The sequence below is a fragment of the Taudactylus pleione genome, unplaced genomic scaffold, assembly GCF_031769625.1.
Source record: "Taudactylus pleione unplaced genomic scaffold, aTauple2 ptg000497l, whole genome shotgun sequence".
Lineage (NCBI taxonomy): Eukaryota > Metazoa > Chordata > Amphibia > Anura > Myobatrachidae > Taudactylus > Taudactylus pleione.
Window position 1 is genome coordinate 1,644,092 of NW_028284899.1, and position 21,610 is coordinate 1,665,701.

The window sequence follows — 21,610 nt, forward strand, 5'->3', positions numbered from 1 at the left end:
ACCCGTTCACTTTATCTCCTAACAAAGCTTAGTAAATAGACCCCTTTGTCTCTTAGGATATGGTTAGGTCTAGAATGAGGTGGTGTACTGGACCTGTGATGTCACAACCACGTGACCAGCTACAAAAGAGGGAGGGGCAAGGTTCAGAATAGGTGCCAGAAGTGACCCTTCGCTCACCACAGGTTTATATTCCCCCAGTTTTGCCCACATGGATGGTAACACTGGTAACGGTCAGGGCCTGCTGCAGCAGTCACGTGGCTGTGACATCAGAGGACCTTTCTCCACCTTGGATCTAGCATCAACCATTAAGGTTATTAGGTGATTACACTGTACGATTGCACGAGTACATTGTAATCGTGCAAACGCTCAGTAATTTGCAGCAAATCGTGCACAAATCTTGCACCCAAATGTCGGAAACGACCAGCGATGCGCACTTCCGCTGATCGTTTCCGACATCAATCATCGGCTGAACATGCAGGCCAATCTGCCGATAACAACAGATGTTCGGGGATGATTGATGTGCCTACACTGAACGATCAATCGTTCAGTATAGGCACTGCACCCCCTAGGGGAACGACGATACGATTACGATGTCTTAATCGTACTGTCTTACCCTGATCTACTGGTGGATGGGCACCTTCAGGCTATGGGGCCCATTTATCAAAGTGCATTTGAGGTAAATTCACCGAAAACACCTGTTTTCGGGGATTTACCTGAAATACTTCGTATCCCCCGAATGTATGAAGGAGGGACCTGCTGCGATCCCTCCATTGCTGCCGGCAGCCGCCTCCCCCATAGGTTTCTATGGGGGATGCGATGCTGCCAAATGTATCAATAGAAGATAGCGTTAGCCGCTGTGTCCTATGGGCACTCACCGCATTTCAGCCGGCGGAGGGATCTTCCAGATCCCTCCGCCGGCAATGGGCGCCGCTCATGTGCAGTCTGCGGGACTGCGCATGCACAGCAGCCCGGAATGTGCTCTGGCCACATCGCAGGGACGGGCTCTTTTCGGAGCCCGTCTCCCTGCATGTGCCGGGTCATACATTCAGCCGGTATGATCGCATTTTGCAATGCGATCATGGGCGGTACTGCATGCCCTGATCGCATTGCAAAATGCGATCCTTAATAAATGGGCCCCTATGTATCCCATAGACTAAAGACAGATAATAATGACATGGTTATGTTACTTTCAATGAATTGTTATGCACCTATGTTGCAGGAAATTTAATACACAATCAGCATTACAATGAAGTAAACTGGAGGAGAAAATATTTCAATATAATAAATAATAGCTGTCATCTAAACAAGAGCTACTTGGAGGATTCAAAACCTCCCGCCTGTTCGGCATCCTGTCCTGTTTATTTTTCCTTGTTTGTCTCTGATAGAATCGCGCAAGGCATTCTGGGGTTTTTAGTTCACTCGTTTCCCTCGCTTCTTTATCGCGAAGAGTGCCGTGACTACAATTCCCAGAATCCAATGCGCACTCACGCTAAGTGATCTACTAATCAGTGTAGAGCCGTAATGTGCTAGGCGGAAAGTAGGGTCTGCAAGTTCCGGGACGCAGATGTCTGCTGAGTGCGGATGGGACGGGACCGCTGCTGGGTAGCTGGCGACTCTGCGTTACTCCGGGTTTATGGTGGGTCACAGCACAGTCCTTTCTCACGTTATGGCAGTGCACTCTGCATAGGTGTAGGAATTCTGCAAAGTTTCCTAGTGTGCAGCAATAAGGATATAAACTCATATATATATATATATAATAGACAGTCAATGGGTGCACCTCTGAATTTATTGTATTTGTATGTTTTCCTATTTCTCTATTGAATTGATTAATTTTGTTTTCCTGTGATGCTGGCACTGGATAGATACATGTGACTGAAGTGTTGGTACATTCTGGAGCCAGTAGTAGATGTATTAGAGGTCTCATATATCACAACAGGGTCTCAGCTAGGTGTGTGAGCCACCAAATATATGTTATGGTTGACATAACGGTAATGGGCCTCTTGCAGCTGTGACATTCACCATCCAGGTTTAGATCTATATATAACTAAGATATACACTACCTAGCTGTGCCTTGTAGTGCTACAGGTGTTATTGTACGCTTTTCCCCCACCGTTTCAGTGGCACGTCACCTGTAGTGGTTTTATCACTAACTAAATTACAGTTTTGTCTGTGAAATGCAGACTCTTGGGGGGTATATTTACCAAAAGTCGATTTTAAACCGATATAAAATCGATAAACATCAATGTTGTGTTTCTGGGGCTAAATCACATATTTACTAATACATAAATAAAAAAAAAAAACTTAAGTTGCCTACACACTTGACGACTTGCCAACGATGCAATGTCGTCTGTGATTTCCCTTGAATTCCCCGGCACTCCTGGACATACGATATGGAGCAAAAACAGTGAAATTTGACATGCAACATATCGTGTGTCGTTAACGATTTTCCAATCGTTAGATCGTGCACAATATAGATGTCTGCCCAAGTTTAAATAATGCGGTGTACTCTCTAGAAATACATGCATGCACAGATCAGTGAGATCCGTGCATGCATCTGTTTAAAACTGTATTAAAGTGTAAAAATAAAAGTCGTGTGGTCCCCCCTAAAAGCACAACCAGCCCCGGACTTTTGAGAACCAGTCCTGGTTGTGTAAATACGGGGGACAAAAGACGTAGGGGTCCCCTGTATTTAGCAGTACCAACACTGGGCTCAGCGGTTTTGAAAATACAGGGGACAAAATGAGTATGGGTACTCTGTATTTACCATAACCAGCACCGGGGTCTTTCTAGTGGGGTAGGGGGTAATGCCATAGCCCGGGTCCCTGGGCCAAAGCATTACACCTGACTGCTAGTCAGCCCAGGCCGGGGATCCCTGGGGAGGTGGGGACCCCCTCCCCAATAAATGGGTCCCCCTCTCCAGGGCACCACAGGCCTGGGCTGATAGCCTGGCGCTATCCCCGGACCCAGTGAAAAGGTTCCCCTGGCTGTGGCATTATGCCCCCGCTGGAAAGAGTCTGTGGTGGTTATGAAAAACACAGGGGACCCCTACTCATTTTGTCACCTGTATTTCCAAAACCAGGTCCGGCTCACAGCCCAGTGCCGGTTCTGCTAAGTGCGGGGGACCCCTACGTCTTTTGTCCCCTGCATTTTGACAACCAGGATTGGCTCTTGAAATGTAGTTTTTTTTTTTTTTTTTTTTTTTAATACAGATGCATGCACGGATCTCACTGATCTGTGCATGCATCTGTGCCATTAGGGAAATGCCTGTCAAGTGACGTTGGCATTGTTCGATTCGGAACGACATATTGTTCGTGCTTAAACAGTGAATAATAGGCTGCAAATCGTGAACGAGATTGCCGGATCTTACTGCCTGTAGGTAAGATCTGAGGATACGACAAACGACCCGCGGGACTGCTCATCGTTAACGTTGGTGTACACTGCGCAATTTTTCGTTCAGATGCGTTGGAATCGGCCAAATCGTGCAAAATATCGTCTAATGATTACGCACCTTTAGTAAATGTGTGATTTAGCTCCATTTACCCCCTGGATTGCCCACAAAAAGAGAGATTGCCCAGAGAGACTTGGCTCCCGTGGATGCCCATTGTTAAAGCCCAGTAGTCTTGTGCTGTAGTTCCCAACCAATACCATAGAGATAAACTGCTAACTTCTATTAATAAAACACAAAAAATACTAAGCTGTGTTTTAATATAATGAAAATAATTGAAATCTTCTTTTCCAGCAGTCAGGATCCAATGAACAAGCGAGATGCCTCCAAAAAACAAAACCAGCAATGTTAAAATTGTCAAAACAAAAGGTCAACCAGTAAACATTAAGAGAGTAAGTATATTATTACCTTGTTTGCTTTAACGGATATCTGTCTCCAAAATCAATTTTTAGTACTGTATGTTGTGTAAATCCTGTATAATTGTACATTCCAGTGGCATTTTTTTTTTGCTATCATAGTTGAGTAGTTATATGGGGCATATTCAACTGACCATGTGATTTTACGGTAAAAATTACCGCGGTCGCAAATAAACCATCGGGGGGAGAAAAAAAATAGTTGGCAGTGATAATAGAAATACCTCTGTGATGCCTGGGCTCTGTACCAGAGCAAGCCACCATGCCCCTGCTGCTCAGGAAAACCTCATCCATCTGGGGAAGCACTTTCCTTACTCTGGCCGCAGGATGTTATCGATGACGTTGGTTATCCAGTGGTGGGACTGGTGGTTCCCTGGAGCTGGGGTGGAATCCCCTGGTTTGTCTCAATCCCTGACTTTGGCTGATGCTGCTCCACATCCCATCGTGTCTTCATATAGTTATGCAGCATTCACATCACTAAGGGCCTGATTCAGCGTTGGAGGCTAATGCGAGCACAGCTGCGATTTCGTACGGAACGCAGCTGCAAAAATATGCTAATGGTTCAAAAGATCACCCGAGCATAGGGACGCCCACCGCTGCCCTCTTACCTGCATACGCCGTCGCGCACCAGCATAAATATGGGTAACATCGCCACACATCCAGCGGCCATCTTGGCCTCGCGGCAGGTCAGACGTGCCGCAGCCTCGGGGTTTCTTTAGTCACGCGGCACTGTGTATTCACTCGCAGTGGCTAATATATGCCCACAAAACCGCGTTTAAATAGTCATGCCCGCATGCGTTTCTCAGACCACCCCAAACGCTGGCAACCTGTCACTCTGCAACGGATTTCTGTGTGTGTCCGTGATCGCTACACAGTGCGGCTTATAGACATGCGCGATGGCAAACAATCGCTCAATCTGGGTGAAAAACTCATTAGCATCCATCTCTGATTCAGGCCTTAAGTGTGGGGCAGATCATAATGTACCTGAATACGTTGCTCTCAGTGAAAGCGCTAACCACTAGCAGTGAGGCAGATCACTTTTAGTTTATGGCTCCTCTGCATAAGTGAGTTTGTAATGAATGCAGGGATCATCCCATAACTCCCACAGTCGGCTCAGTATGATCAATCATGAATAAGGTGCTAGTGCAGTGATGTGGGCAACAATAGACACATACACTAATCAGTAACTGAAAGGATAAGTGTCTCTAACTGTGTGTATCAACTGGAATCAACAGTGTGGAAGAGTGGAGACCTAAAGAGCTTTGGCTGTATAATCAGTGATTTGGTGGGGAGAAGTAGAGATGGGCAGAGTGTAGAATAAAGCTTCCATCTGTGTGTGGTTGAGTAGCAAAAGTGCAGATAGATGCCTAACAATATCTTCCTGGTATGTGGGTGAGCAGGTTGGGACGCAGACAGCATTGAGCCTGGGAGATTCTGGAGGAATGCAGCTTGATCTTTGGTATATTAATGAAGGGAAGATCTGCAAGTTGTTCTGTACTGGTACTGTGAGTTAAAGTGCAAAGCAGGTGTATAGTCTTCATTCATGTGCAGTTCCTCTTTCCTGCCTGGGGTATCTCTCTCTGCTCTGGTGCTTCTTGCACACTCAGCTGATGCAATAAACTTCTGATATACAGACCAGAGTGTACTAGAAGCACCAGAGTAGAGAGCAACACCCCAGGCAGGAAAGAGGAACTAGGTGTAGTCAGCCGGTGTTTCTCCCAACTGTTGTGGAACTACAAATATCAGCGTTGATGCATGCTGATACGTTTGTCCCCTGTCTTTGGCACAGAGCATGTGTGAGGAGGGAGGGGGGCGAGTGTTTTCATGATAAGCAGATTATAGAATATTTATTATTAATATACACAACATGGCCAATATTCAGCCATACTCATTGCTCACGGGTGCATAAAATCAAGCATTCAGCCATGCAATCTCCATAGTCATACATCAGCAGGAGAATGGGTTGTACTGAAGAGCTCAGTGATTTTCGGCGTGACACTTTCGTAGGATGCCCGCCTTTGTTACTAATCGTTCTGCCCTGCGAGAGCTGCCTCATTCTACTGTAAGTGCCGTTACTGTGCAGTGGAAGCGCCTAGGAGGAACAGCTCAGCTACAAGCTCATAGAACAGGGCTGCTGAGTGCTGAAGCGCATACAAATAATCTGTCCTCGGTTGCAGCTCTCCCTACCAGCTTCCAAACTGCCCCCGGAAGCAACGGCAATCAGTAGCTTCATGGGTCAACTACCCATGGGTGAGCATACAGTGGTGTAAAGCACACGGACGTTGAATTGTGGTTCAGTTAAAGCAGGTTCTCTGGAGTTACAAATGCCACTTCACCATCTGGCAGTCTGTGATAGCATGTCTAATACAGAATTATTGCTGGTTTTATAAATGGTATATAATATTAATGTATTGAGCAAGAAGTTGTCATTGTCTTTTTGGACATTCCTAAATACCTATCTGATATATTTTATTTCATTTTTTTTTTTATCGTCAGGGCACAAAGCGCAAGACTCCAAATGCAGATGAGGGGCAGACGCCGCGTAAAAAGCAACGTATGAAACATCTTTTCCCTTCATTATTCTCATCCTGTGATCTGCTCCAGTTATTATCATGGCACAAAACAAGGATGACATTGACTGTTTGTGTCTTTAATGTCTCTGCTAAATATATTTCTGCATTGTGCACGGTTAACCATTATTTAGTTTTACGATTTATGGTATCTCACTGTAAAGGCAAACCTTTCTTTATGTATAAAGTTATTTAGAAAAAAAATACCTTGTTAATATTGTCAGCTTCTCATAGACTCTAATAGAAACATGTTTTGGTGTTCATAGGAAAATGCTGGCATTATAGATACATATTACAGCTTCAATGATGCCTCACAGCACTTGCCTCTTATGCTGGGTACACACCTGGCGACATATCCGCTGACCCAGGGACCAGCAGAACGAGCGGCCGATTGGTAAGCCAATACACAGTTACCAATCTGCCACTCAATGTATCTGTGCTGACATCACAATCGGGCGGCCATTTAATTTGCCAACCCAGTTGAGATGCCAGTGTCGACTGGTCCCTGCAGCAAGTGTACGGGCAGTCGGCGGGTTGCCAGTACACACAGCCAGACATCGTTCAGACCTATCGTCTGTATCCATCTGCTGATGCACTAGGCGATATGTCGTTCGTTTGTTGATTCAACGACCTATCGTGTAGTGTGTACCCCGCATTTGGGCCTGATTCAGAGATGTATGCTAATGCGTTCGCTGCTGGAAATGCATTGAGATGCTCACTGGCGACTTAGCCGTTCCAAGCAAGTGTGTATAAATATGCTGCCACCATTGCAGATCATTTGATAATCCGCAAGCTGAGTATCCCCACGGTCACGCAAAATGGCTGCCTGAACTGAGCAGTCAGGACCACTTTATCTGCTTACGGGATCAAAGGCGCAGGTAACGGCATGCCCCGAAAAAGTCTGCGTTTTGTGACGCACCTTCCCCAAACGGTCCCTGACTGTCAATCACTTTGCAAGGTGATCCTCACGGCGAGCAGCATTGCACGCAACCTTGGCACGTGCGCAGTGCGACCGTTAATTGCTCAACTGCACGAATATCGGAATAGCGTACATCTTAAATCAGTTGATAGAGATACACGCTCTAGGAAACATTCATTACCATAACCACATTCTGTAACGGTTGTAGGGAGTTACAGGTTTTGATATCGTTTGACAGCTGGTTGTCAAATTGAGGGGCAGGGAAACAGGAAGAGAACTAAACGGTTCCCTGTAGATTTGAAATATAGGCCATTTATAGAGAAGTTGGAGTGGTTCTGATTCAGGTGGCCATTGCTTGCCTGTGAAATGTTGGAATGTCAGGGTGCATTGCATGCTTGGCGTGGTGGGTAGATTTAATGATCTTGTAAAACCAAACTGCAGATTATATTTTAATGGTACCTTGACTTTCTTTACCCGTTTTGTGCTGAAGGATTGGTAACCCAATCCACAGGCGGACAGAAGGATACTACTGAATAGAATATAGTTGATACATGTCAATTAATTTTACAGTTATTTCATGTTCTACATACAGACAGCTGCTAAAGTTTACTTACACACAAATGAGCCCAAAGCAATTTTGAAAACCAGACCAAACCAAATTGGCTAGATTTTGTGCGTGGGCCCAAGATGTTTAGTGAGTCCCAATCTGTTTTGCGATCAGATTTTGTTTATGAATGCCAGAAAATGCAGTCGGCCCCGTGAGTGCAATCTCTTCTGTCCGGTCATTCGGTGTTCAGGCTGAAAGAGGGGATATGTAGGTAGCTTATATCTTTTCTATGGTTTTATCTCGCGTGCCAGTCTGACACCACTTGGTCTATGTACAGGCCGCAGTCCTTCCAAGAAAAAATCTATTCGGGTGGTGAACACAAAATCCCTGAAATCCCTTACAACTGAGGTCACACAGTACATCGAGATTTGTATTGATACTGCCATAATGTGAGTATTTCTGAATATTAATTTTTTTTGTTTTACGTCAATGTAATCTGTCCCTATCTCCAACATGTGCATGCCCCAACGGCTCTCACTAATAGACAGACGGGACAGACCTTAGCATAGCAGGAGCTGGAGAGGAGGAGGAAGGGGGGTGAATTTGCCAGGTCCCTTTTACTAGTGCTGCAATAATAAAAAGTGTGTGTGTGCACTAGTAACTTGTCCTTGTATACAATTGTGCGTGTTTTATTTTTGACCCTGGTCACACAAGTGGGCCTTTCAGCCATGTGGTGCCAGTGACAGGACAAGAGTTTAATTTGCCCAAGTGGCCTCAATCCTGATGTGTTAAAGTTGAAGCCAGCAGGTAAACTGGTGACACAATCTAGGTCTCCCCTGAAACCCAGCACTGACCCGTTAATGCAACAGTCATCTATGCTAGCTAGCGTTAGATCACTAATACTCATACAAAAATGTTGCAGAAATAGATGTTTCACAAAGCAATAAAAAAAAATAATGGAGCCAACCCACCAGATCCTGTCCGCCCACCCATTGGCCCTGCCTTTTCTAATTCCCACCACCTTTACACACAGGTGCTGTAAGCCTTTTTCTACTTCAGGGTCCATAGGGTGTCCACAGGATACCTTGGGTATAGGCGATGGCGGCAGACATCGGGAACCTCAGAGTTAATTTTTCAGCCTCCCAGGAAGCACTGGGGTTCCTCTCCTATACCCCGCCCCCGAGCCAAGGCAAATCAGTTTCTTAGGTGCCCGGCTCGGAGTCGGATCACCTCTTCAGAGGGGGGCTGTTGGACAGGCCCTGAAGTTTCTTCCAGCAGCTTTTGCTGCGATATGAGCGGGCAGCATGGTCAGACTAATTAGAGATCCATGCTGCCGCTCCTTCATCCCGCCGGGCCAGAACACAGGTACTGATCCGGGGATGCTGGCGGGTACCAGGGTTTCAGCTAGCGGGGATCCCGGTATTCCAGACTGTGGCCGGATTCACAGGGATTCAGATAAGGGGCGGGAACCCGCGGTGGGTTACAGCCGATTCACAGTCTTATTTGTCCCTAGGCAGGGAGCTCCCTGGGGACAGGCTGCGCGTGGAGCAAGGTACTGATCTTCCGCTTCCACTAGACCACCAGGGACAGCGGGCTGCCGCAGTATTTTATACAAGTGGCGAATGCTGCTGGATTCTGATACAGGGGGCAATCTCCGTCCGGGTCCCCCGCATACCTCTCCTCACGATGAGGTCAGTGTATGTAGCACTGTTTCCTACCAGGCTCTGTGTCTGCGTAGTTGATCATAGTGCTTGTGGTGCAGGTGATTTTTTTCTGCATTGTATGTGACAATATGCTAGCGCTGTCTGACTGTACTTCACTTCTGACTGTCGGCCATTTTACTATCCCTGTCTTTCTCTCCCTTGCGGTGCGGTGCTGCAGGGTGCTTATTGCCTCACAATTAAAATGAAAAGTGTTTTTCTGTGTGGTGCGTCACATACACATCGTTTACACTCATCATGTCTGAGAGAGAACGTGATTATTCTCCTCAGCTAAAATGTACCACATGATCAGTACTGTTAGCGGAGGATGATGTGAACACTGAGGGTTTCTCACATTTATATAACATATGTATTTCTGAGACTTTATATTGCACTCCGCCATATTTATACAGTAAGTTCCTGTGGCTTGACAGGCATCAGACAGGACTAGTATTTTGCTTTACTACTATAATATGTATATATGTATGTATATGCTATGTGGTCATATTATACCCAGTGCATGCTTTGTACTATTACCATGCGGTTGTACCTGCAGGTATGACGTACACCCTGCTGCTCCACTCTACCTGTTAGTTACAAGGCAAGTATGTGGGGAGAAACGGCTAATTCTCCCTCCCTGGTAGTTCACGCAGTGTTCACAGTAGTGTCGCTCTCTCTACCTTTGTACAGACACTGACTACTACCTCCAGTCCATGTTGCAGGGTTTTCACTTAAGACAACATGGGGAACGCTTTGGGTGAAATCCACATATTGTGCCCTTTCGCCTGCTCTTCGCTTCGGCGATTAAGTTTCGCGTGTGTGCCACGCTAGGTAGTCGGTCTGGGATTCGCCAAAGCGATACTTTTTCGCCTGTGCAATACTTTTTCCCCAATGCGAGACCTTTTCGCAAATGCGAGGTTTCGCGGGCTCGAAACTTTTATGTGTAAAGGGTATTCTGTGGAATTCCCTTCGTTAGTGATATCACAGGAATGTTAGCTGCAGGTTATCTATTCCTGTAGTTCATTACATGCCTAGTGAGTACTGCAACCTTGCCTATGGTCTCTCCAATGCTACGTATCGCAAAGTGGTACTTTGTTGGAAGTCCATATACTCCCTTACAGGGGGGGGGGTTCCAGACCAGCTATGACTAAGCTGGGTAGCCAGAGAATGGACACTGGGCAGATGCCTTGGATCCATATATGTTAATAAGACAGCCTTGGTTATAGGTCTCCTCACTTCTAGAATTTTCTCGGCAGCAGTGGCGGTGCGCCGCTCCCTGTGGTGGCGCTCATGGAGAGCTGATGCAGACACCAAGAAAGGGTTGGAATGCTTACCCTTTAATGGTGAGGTCCTCTTTGGCCCTGATCTGGGAAAAAATTGTGAGCACTTTGGCAGCAGCTAAATACACGTGTCTGCCATCGGCCCAAGTTCCTTCAGGGTCTGGGACTTTGTCCTTTTGGCCCAGGGAAAGTCCAGAGAATAGTCCTGGCGGGATGGGCCTCCCCCTGGGGGACCCCAAGGTGGGAGGCCGGCTTCTTCAGTTCGCCCAGTACTGGTATCGGACTACTACAGACACTTGGGTAGGAGAAGTGGTCTCTCACAGGTACGCCCTCTCCTTCCGCACAGGCCTTCAGTCAGTTCAAGACAAGGCCCTGGAATTCCAGAAAGTAGGGCACTCTATACTCCAAGCGGGGGTTATAGTGTCTGTTTCGTTGCCTCTGAAAGGAACAGGGTTTTACACCCGACACCTTTCTGGTTCTGACACCCAATGGGTCCTACCGGTCTATTCTTAACCTCAAGTCCCTCAACAAGTCTTTGAGGGTCCCTTGGTTCAGGATGGAGAGCCTGCGTTCCATCATATTGGCTGTGGAGCCTGGGGATTTTATGGTGTCCTTGGACATTCAGGATGCCTACCTGAAGGTCCCAGTTGCTATAGCTCACTAGCGGTCCCTCAGGTTCGCAGTGGTCAATCAACATTTCCAGTTTCAGGTACTGCACTTTGGCCTTTCCACAGCACCTAGGGTGTTTACCAAGGTCATGGCAGTTATGGCAGCCCACCTGTGGATGCAGGGGGTCCACCTGTTACCCTATCTGGACGACCATCTGCACTTAGTAGGGTCTATGGGGGTACTTCAGGGCCATCTGCACCGGACAATAACTGTATTGCAGACTCACGGCTGGCTGATAAACTGGAAGTGTTGCCTCACAGACAACGAAGGATCTTTGTGGCAGAGGAAAAGAGCTCTGCTTTACAGGCAAAGATTCATATTTGTCTTCAGAGTCGCCGAGTGTCCCTTCACTCGGCAATCAGGTTACTGGGGTCCATGGTGTCGAAGTTCACCATGGTAGAGGTATGCCCAGTTTTCGCTCCAGACCTCTGCAGAAGTTGATGTTCTCCAGATCGAATGGGTTTCCCCATCGGATAAATACACTGACCTTGGTGCGTTCTCCAGGGGTACGGCTGTCTCTGGCCTGGTGGCTACAGACGTCCCACCTCAACAAGGGACGCCCCTTTTTGGATCTCAGACTAGGTCCTCCTGATGACGGACGCCAGTCTCCGAGGTCCACACTTCTTTAGGGAAGGTGGCCGTCAGCAGAATCTGGTCTTCCAATCAACATATTGGTACTTTGAGCGGTATTCACAGCTCTTCAGCAAGCTAGACTAGTTTTTCACGGAAAACCCGTGCAGGTCCAGTCAGACTATGCCACCACAGTGGCTTACATAAACCGCCAAGGAGGAACCAGAAGTCAGACGGCCCTGACACAGGTGTCCCGCATTCTGGTTTGGGCGGGGGGCAATCTCCCAGCTGTCTCGGCAGTGTTCATACAGGAGTCCTCAACTGGGAAGCAGACTTCCACAGCCGTCAGGACGTGCATCCAGGGGAATGGTTGTTTCACCAGGAGGTGTTTTAATTCCTAGTGAACAAGTGGGACCTTCCAGAGATAAACCTCATGGCATCCTGACAAGACAACAAGCTGTCTATGTACGGGTCAAGAACAAAAGACGAGGAGGCTCTCCTGGTAGACGCTCTGCTGGTGGACCTTCCAGTTTGCGTACCTCTTCCCTCTGTTCTCCCTTCTTCCTCGAGTACTTCAGAAGTTCAAGCAAGAAGGAGGCACGCTCCTGTTCATAGCTCCAACGTGGCCCAGCGGTCACTGGTACTCAGATCTTCGGAGTCTCTCCATAGACACTCCGATGCTGTTGCCTCAACATTCAGACCTATTGTCTCAAGGTCCTTGCCATTACCCGGACCTGGGTCGTCTGTCTTTGACGACGTGGTTGTTGAGACAGCCCTTTTTAAGGTCCAGGGGTTTTTCCGGCTCTGTAGTTAACACCATGCTCAGAGCTCTGGAGCCTGCTTCTGCAAGAATTTACCACAGAGTGGGGCAAACTTTCTTTGAATGCTGTCGACCTAGAGGCTATGATCCTCAGGTGTTTAGAATATCCAGGGTTTTGGCTTTCCTACAGGCGGACTTAGGGCCTGATTCAGACCCGGTCGCAAGCGCTGAGCGCTCGCAACCGGGTCGATTGTGGCCCACAACACATGCGCACGACGGAGCCGGCTCCGTCGTGCGCATGCGCGACACCCAGCTAGCGACGGGCAATCCGTCACTCCGGGTCTCGCACCAAAGGGGGCGAGCTGTCGATGTTGAGTGACAGCTCGCCCCATTTGGTGGGCGGGCCGGGGGGGAGTGGCTGTCCAAACGGAGGCGTTCCTGTGGGAACGCTTGCCGTTTGGGGGGCGGCCCCACTGACATCACGAGTGATGTCATTGGAGAGCTTCCGCCTCTGTTAGAGCCGAAAGCTCTCTGGGGCTTGCGATGAACGAGACCCTACCACAAGGGTCTCGTCGCAAGACTGATGGTCTTGACCATCGAGGCCATCATTATGGCCGCTCGCTATAGCTGTGGGTGGCCACCCACAGCTATGCGAGCGGAAAAAAAAAAAAAAAAAAATGCCTTGATTCAGAGCGAGCGCTCTTTCAGAGCGTCCGGCTCTGAATCAGGGCCTTAGATCACAGTCTTCGCCTTTCTTACCTGAAGGTGCAGGTTTCTGCCCTGTCGGTGTGGTTTCAGCGTAGGATTGCTACCCTTCCTGATGTCTGCACCTTTTATGCAAGGTGTACTTCGGATTTAGCCTCCCTTTGTTCCACCAGTGGCTCCTTGGGATTTGGCTGTGGTCCTGAGGGCTCTCCAAGGACCGCCGTTTGAACCACTGGGCTCAGTGGATTTAAAATGGCTTACAGCAAAACTGTGGACCTCATTCAGACCCGGTCGCAAGCGTAGCGCGCTCGCAACCGGGTCGATGTTTTGGTCCTGCGCACGCGCAGCAGCCGCACTGCGCGTGCGCAAGCCCCGGAGCGAGAGAGAAACAGTGGGGAGCTTCCTGCTCGATCAGAGCAGGAAGCTCCCTGGGGCTTGCGGTTGCCGAGACCCAACCTTATGGTCTCGTCGCAAGCCCCGATGGTCACAATGGTCTTGACCATCAACCTGGTCGGTCGCTAAGCTGTGGGTGGTAACTCATGTCGCTCTCTCATGTCGCCCTCCTTTTCTGATTTTTTCATAGGGATAGGGCAGTGCTTCGCACTCGCCCTGGTTTCCTACCTACGGTGGTATCTAGTTTCCACATTAATGAGGAAATTATAGTGCCGGCCTTTAATTCCCCAGACCTCTCAGCTGGTGAGGCCTCCTTGGATGTGGTACGTGCTCTTAAGGATTTATGTTGACCGTATCAATTAATTTCGGAAGTCGGACACTTTGTTTGTCTTCTATGGTTTCTGTAAGAAGGGTTGGCCTGCAACTAAGCAGATTTTGGCAGGGTGGATTTGCATGGCGATTTCTGAGGCTTACATTCATGAGGGCCCTCCTGTACCATCCTCTGAAGCTCATTCAACTTGGTCTGTGGGTCCTTCATGGGCAGCTCGTCGTGGTGCCTCTGCTGATCATCTCTGGGAGGCAGCCACGTGGTGTTCTGTCCATACCTTTGTGAGGTATTATGCATTTGATACTTCGCCTCTCAGGATGCTTCCTTCGGGCGGTGGATTCTCCTTTCAGCACAGGAGCGTCCCCACCCTTAAAGGATACTGCTTTGGGACATCCCCAAGGTTTCCTGTGGATACCCTATGGACCCTGAAGTAGAAAATATGAGATATTTACTTACCCTTGTTAACTCAATTTCTATGAAGTCCGTAGGTTCCACAGGACTCCCGCCCTGTCGTACCTGTACTGCAGATGGGCTTTGTTTTGGTCACCAGTTTTTCCGTCTCCTTCTGGTGAGAATGTGATTCTTGTGTGTTCCAGACTTTCTTCTCTTTCTCTTTCTTCTCCACCTTCGGCCTATGGCTTGTTACGTAACTGATTTGCCTTGGCTCGGGGGCGGGGTATAGGAGAGGGATCCCAGTGCATCCTGGGAGGCTGAAAAATGTACTCTGAGGTGCCCGATGTCTGCCGCCATCGCCTGTACCCAAGGTATCCTGTGGAACCCTATGGACTTCATAGAAATAGAGATAGCAAGGGTAAGTTCTTAGCATATCTCATATTTTTTGTCACTGCCCAGTGTACAGCCATGGCCAAAAGTTTTGAGAATGATACAAGTATTGGTTTTCACAAAGTTTGCTGCGTCAGTGTTTTTAGACCTTTGTGTCAGATGTTACTGTGGTATACTGAAGTAATATTACAAGCATTTCATAAGTGTCAAAGGCTTTTATTGACAATTAAATTAAGTTTATGCAAAGAGTCAATATTTGCAGTGTTGACCCTTCTCTTTCAAGATCTCTGCAATTCGCCCTGGCATGCTGTCAATCAACTTCTGGCTCACATACTGACTGATGGCCGCCCATTCTTGCCTAATCAATGCTTGGAGTTTGTCAGAGTTTGTGGGTTTTTGTTTTTCCACCTGCCTCTTGAGGATTGACCACACGTTCTCAATGAGATTAAGGTCTGGGAAGTTTCCTGCCCAGACCCAAAATTTCGATGTTTTGTTCCGCGAGCCACTTAGAGCACCTTGCCATAAGGCAAAAGTGATAACTATCATGCTGGAAAAGGCATTGTTCATCATCAAACTGTTCTTGGATGGTTGGGAGAAGTTGCTCTTGGAGGATGTTTTGGTACCATTCTTTATTCATGGCTGTGCTCTTAGACAAAATTGTGAGTGAGCCCACGCCCTTGGCCGAGAAGCAACCCCACACATGTATGGTCTCAGGATGCTTTACTGTTGGCATGTCACAGGACTGATGGTAGTGCTCACCTTTCCTTCTCCGGAGAAGCGATTTTCCAGATGCCCCAAACAATCTGAAAGGGGATTCATCAGAGAAAATAACTTTACCCCAGTCCTCAGCAGTCCAATCCCTGTACCTTTTGCAGAATATCAGTCTGTCCCTGATGTTTTTCCTGGAGAGAATTGGCTTCTTTGCTGCCCCTCTTGACACCAGGCCATCCTCCAAAATGCTTCGCCTCACTGTGTGTGAAGATACACTCACATGCCTGCCGCCATTCCTGTGCAAGCTCTGCACTGGTGGTGCCCCGTTCTCGCAGCTGAATCAACTTTAGGAGATTGTCCTGGCGTTTGCTGGATGTTCTTGGGCGTCCTGAATCCTTCTTCATAACTATTGAACCTCTCTCCTTGAAGTTCTTTGTGATCCGATAAATGGTTGATTTAGGTGCAATCTTACTAGCCGCAATATCCTTGCCTGTGAAACAATTTTTGTGCAGAGCAATGATGACTGCACATGTTTCCTTGCAGGTAACCATGGTTAACAGAGGAAGAACAATGATTTCAAGCTCCACTCTCCTTTTAAAGCTTTCCAGTCTGTTATTCTAACTCAATCAGCATGACAGAGTGATCTCCAGCCTTGTCATTGTCAACACTCTCACCTGTGTTAACGAGAGAATCACTGACATGATGTTAGCTGGTCCTTTTGTGACCGGACTGAAATGCAGTGGAAATGTTTTTGTGATTAAGTTCATTGTCATGGCAAAGAGGGACTCTGCAATTAATTGCAATTCATCTGATCACTCTTAATGACATTTTGGAGTATATGCAAATTGCCATCATAAAAATTGAAGCAGCAGGCTTTGTGAAAACCAATACTTGTGTCATTCTCAAATGAAAAACACTGTATTATTATTAAACTATGTGCCTTCGTTACTGACCCTATAACTTTGTCAGAGCCTACATAAAGTAGTGTTCATTCTAGCACCCTGCATCTGTCACAACCCGTGCAGTTCCTCTCTCCTGCCTGGGGTGTCACTCTCTGCTCTGGTGCTTCTAGTACACTCAGCTGATGCAGCAAACTTCTGAGATAAAGTCCATTGTGTGCTAGAAGCACCAGAGCAGTGTGTGACACCCCAGACAGGAAAAAGGAACTGCATGGGTTGTGACAGGTGCAGGGTGCTGGAATGAACACTAATAAAGTATACACAACTGGTATTCTTATTCTCAGGACTATGGGCCTGATTCAGACCCGTTCACAAAGCTGCGTTCGCACGTAGCTGGCCGATTTTTGCAATCTGCACATGCGTAAAAGATGCAGTGCGCGAACCAGAAGCTGCGATCTGGAAGTAATCGCAGTGAGTACACAGACGCTCCGCGAGTTTGAGTGACAGGACGAGCCGTTTGTGGGTGGTGACAGGGAGGTCGATGGTAACGGTGGTGTGGTGGTGCAAACGCGGGCATGTCTGTGCGTTTTAACGCCGTTTCAGGGGCTTGCATAATTAAGACGCAGCGTCATAGTACTCATCACATGGCTGTATTACACACTGCAGCACTCGCAGTGCTTGCGGTAGGGTATGGTCAACAGTATGCAGCCGGGATGACGACTGTCTAAATGCCGACCGTCGGCATCCCGACAGTCTAATCCCGGCAAGTGTCTTATGACAGACATCGAAATCCAGACGCCTGTCATTAGACCTACGCCGGGAGCTCAACACCCGGCTTACCGATCGAAGGTAAGCCAGGCTCGGACAGCTGCGGGATAGGGGGGGGGGTTAGGTTACTGAATCCATGGTCAACCACAATTGCTGCGTATGGGTCCGATGTTACCGATTGTTGTGTTGCATACACTTCCTGGAGATGACGTGTGTTATTAAGGGAAAGTGGGGGTCTTATGATTGGCTGGGGGGCGTCTAAATACATACCGCGATCGCATGCCGAGGCATAGTGGGCGTCCTAATTGCACGGCAAGACATTAGGCTTTGCATACTTTGACGGCTGCGTACGAACGCACCTAGCGAGCGGGTCTGAATCGGGCCCTATACGCAGATTAAAGTTGAGGGGTTTCTTTAATTGTGTGGCTATAACTATGGGAAGAATTTGTAGGGGATGTTTAAGAGCAGCACTATTCCGGTATATATATTACTGGGTGGGTGGTGGAATGTTTGCTTACTTGTGCAGGCAGGTTCTCCTCTAGTCTGACATAGTCCCCCTCTTCTTTTTCAATGAAGGGTAGGTTGAGATGGGATAGCCCAGTATTGCAAACACTGGGGTTGATTCTGAGTTGCATGCGTGCCTGTATGCAGCCGCACACATTGTGCATGCATTGTCGCGAGCATACACATCTGTGTATTTCCGGCTTATTCTGAGTCGGGCACATCTCTGCCATCTCTCCCCGTTTGTGAAATCGGTGTTTCTCTGTTTCAACTGGGAAGAGTCTTCCTCTTATGTCTTACGTATGCCTAGGAGACCCCTACTCCCGGTGCTCCTAGAGGGGGACATGGCCATCAGCAAAGTAAGAGGGAAAGTTTACACACCGCCACCGGAGCATGTGGTATAAGGGGGGCAGGGCTTGCACACCCTATGCAAAACCATAGCGTCTCAGTAGGGGAGCCATAGGCCACCCCCAAGACAGCCTCCTTCTCTGTTTGCCGCACCCTGCTCACTTGGAGCGGCTCCATTTTACCCTGCGCTGCACTCTGACTCCTGTCCCCACTCCCAGAACAGCGGCTACTATGCAGTTTTTTCAAGGGGCCGATCTTTGCCCACAGTGACTGCTGAGTTCCTTGAGGTGGTGGAGGGTGCATATATTTGGGATATACTGCTTCTCCTCCTCTATATGCTCGGTCTCCCCTGTGATTTCAGTCTAGCACTACTCTAAACTGCAGTTTGTTTCTGTGTTCTTGCTGAACTAGGTGCTTGTCTGATTACACTATTGTTACTGTGCTGTGGGTCTGCGTTTTAGTCTGTGTGTGTTGTGTGCATAAATTTGCACAGATTAGGGTATGTCTCAGAAGCTATTTGCCTGTTCTAAATGTAAAAAGAAGTTTGCTCCCTCGGTAGATTCCTTGCAAGTCTAAGCGTTCAGTTTTGGCTGGTGCCCAACCTAACCAGAACATTACTCCGTCCTGGATAAGCACTCTGGCAGGGGTTTTGTCCAAATTGACCTTTTGAGTTAACTGCTTCTCGTATAAAACGAGAAGTTGCCAGGGACGGTTCCAGTACCTCTCTTTTCTTCCATAGCTAACGAACCAGCCTGGTCTCAGTGGTTAGCCCACTCTGTTGAAGGTTTAGTTCAATTAATGGGTTCCTCATCTAAGCCTATAGAGAGCGCGGTAAGTCGGCCTTCTAAGAAAAGGGCACTTCTGGCTGCTGTTCAGTCGGAGGAGGAGTCTGATGCGGATCACTCTCAGGAGGAGGAGGTTGACATGTTGGAGGAATCGAAAGTGGGGGATTTCTCGCAAAAAGTCCATTTATACTGCTGCTGGTGTTTTACTCAGACCGGCCTTGGTCGGTTCTTGGCTTAACAAAGCTGTTGAGAAATGGGCTGAGCAGTTGGTGGACGGTCTGCTGTCTAATAGTCCGCGAGCCGATCTTATTTCGCTAGTTGAACTTATCTGTGAATCAGCTATTTATCTGGAGGCTGCCTTCAGATATCTTTGACAGGTAGGCTCCAGAATCTCTGCTTCGGTGGTGGCAGCCCGTCACGCCCTATGACGTCGTGCTTGGCAAGCTGATACCGAATCAAAACACTTTGTGGAAGGCCTTCCATTTAACGGTTGGACAAATGGATTTCTCTAGCCACGGGGGGTAAGAGTACTTTTTTGCCGCCTAATGCAATTAGACGGGGATGCTCTAGGAGCTATAGGGTGCTAGTTCCCGGTGTCCAGACCCTAAGCCGGCAGATAAACCCATGGCATGACGGGGTTCTATCCCACCTGGGGGATCTCAAGGTGGGTGCCAGTCTGCTGCGATTCAAAGAAGTTTGTTCTATGTTGCAACACTTGGGTCCACAATTTTGTATCCCAGGGTTACGAGATAGTTAGTTAGTTTCACTACAGGGTTTCCAGTCGATCAACTAAAACAGCTAGTTTTGCAACAGACAATCGACAGCCTCCTGGACTCTTGGGTCCTAAATCTAGTTCTGTTACTCTAATGTACTCAGGGAGAAGCCAGATGGATCAGTACGGCCCATTTTGAATCAGAAATCCTTAAATCACTATCTATCATTCCACAGGTTCAAAATGGAATCCCTTCATTCGGTCATTGCGGGTCTTGTAGAGGCAGAGTTTCTGGTATCCCTAGACATCACTATTCACACATTCTAATTTGGGGATCTCACCAAGCGTTTCTCTCGTTTGCCATCAAGGAGTCTCATTTTTAGTTTCAGGCTCTGCCCTTCGGACTGTCGTCCGTTCCTAGGGTCTTCACCAAGGTGATGATTGCTCATCTCAGAGCTCAGGGAGTGACCATTGTCCCGTAACTTCCAGAAGTCCCAGCTGGTGCCGTTGCAGCGTCTTTAGGGTCTGATTCAGAGCCGGACGCTATTTGCGCTCGCTCGTTCAGAAAAAGGGGCTGGCTATTTAAATTGACCGTTCGCTCTTTGCGGTCTGTTGACGCCTCTATGTCTGAACGAGCAAACAAAACATGCGGTCGTTATTATGTAAAAAACGCCCCCTGGCCGCTCGCATCTTACGTCATCTCCGCTATTTATTAGATTAATCGAGTGCATCGAATGGCGTATGAACTGCTCGCTATTCTTGTGGTTGCATTTTCCTACCGCAATCATGCGAGCAGTTCTGGCTAAAAGACACCCAACTGACGTGGTCGATGACGCTGCTTTGTTAATTATGCACACCCTTAAAACGCCCGTTTTGACCTTTTGGCACGCCTGCGTTCGGAACTCCACTCCCCATTTTCAAGCACCTTCCCCTGTTACCACCCACAAACTCCTCACTCTGTCACTCAAATTATCAGGCATTCGCTATTTTGCGAGTACACGAAATTCGACCGCACTGACTGGTTCGCGCATGCATATTACAACCTATACGCATACGCAGATGTGCGTACATCGCTCGGAACGAACGAGCGGCCGCTTACGAGCGGCTCTGAATGAGGTCCTTAGTTCCAGGGGATGATTTTGGGCACTTCCCTACAACTGGTGTTCTTCCCAATGGACAAAACACAGGGGATTCAGGAGTTGGTCCAGATGGCGCTCAAGCCAAAACGAGTGTCTGTGCATATTTGTATCCAGCTTCTGGGGAAGATGATCGCCACCTTTTGAAGCCATCCAGTTCGGCACATTTAATTCCAGGCCATTCCAGTTAGACCTCTTGTCTCAATGGTCGGGGTCACATCTTCGGATGCACCATCTAGTGAGGTTATCCCCTCAGGCCCGCATTTCTCTGATCTGTTGGCTCCAGACAGACCACCTCATGGCAGGTTGCCACTTTGTCATCTGGAACTGGATCCTGTTTACTACGGACGCCAGTCTTAGCGGATGGGTAGCTGTGGTATTAGACAACCAATTCCAAGGGTGATGGTCTCTCCAGGAAGCCCTCCTGCTGATCAATGTCCTCGTCCTCAGGGCTGTTTACAGTGCTCTGCAATCCGACAACGCCATGGCAGTGGTGTACATCAACCGGCAGGAGGGATGCGCAGGCGCATGGCGACGCGAGAGTCCAGCCATATCTTACAGTGGGCAGAAATACACGTTGCAGCCATCTTCATCCCAGGAGTGGACAACTGGGAAGTGGATTATCTGAGACGCCAGGATCTTTATCCTGGGGAATGGGCCCTGCATCT

General features: G+C 48.1%; 1 protein-coding gene across 3 annotated transcripts in view; it reads left to right on the forward strand.

Annotated features, from left to right (window-relative positions):
* The first annotated feature begins 1,491 nt into the window (after positions 1 to 1,491).
* Positions 1,492 to 21,610, forward strand: part of CENPQ (centromere protein Q) — a 43,317-nt gene continuing 23,198 nt past the window's right edge. For 2 of the 3 annotated variants that reach the window (XR_015870015.1, XM_088449851.1), the window contains exons 1-4: positions 1,492 to 1,636; positions 3,740 to 3,837; positions 6,355 to 6,412; positions 8,232 to 8,343. Coding sequence is in view for 2 of the 3 variants with exons in the window: in XM_088449851.1 (XP_088305977.1) it covers positions 3,766 to 3,837; positions 6,355 to 6,412; positions 8,232 to 8,343 (242 nt within the window). In the remaining variant the exon portion in view is untranslated. The remainder of the gene's footprint in view (positions 1,637 to 3,739; positions 3,838 to 6,354; positions 6,413 to 8,231; positions 8,344 to 21,610) is intronic. The other variant, XM_088449852.1, reaches the window with a different exon arrangement.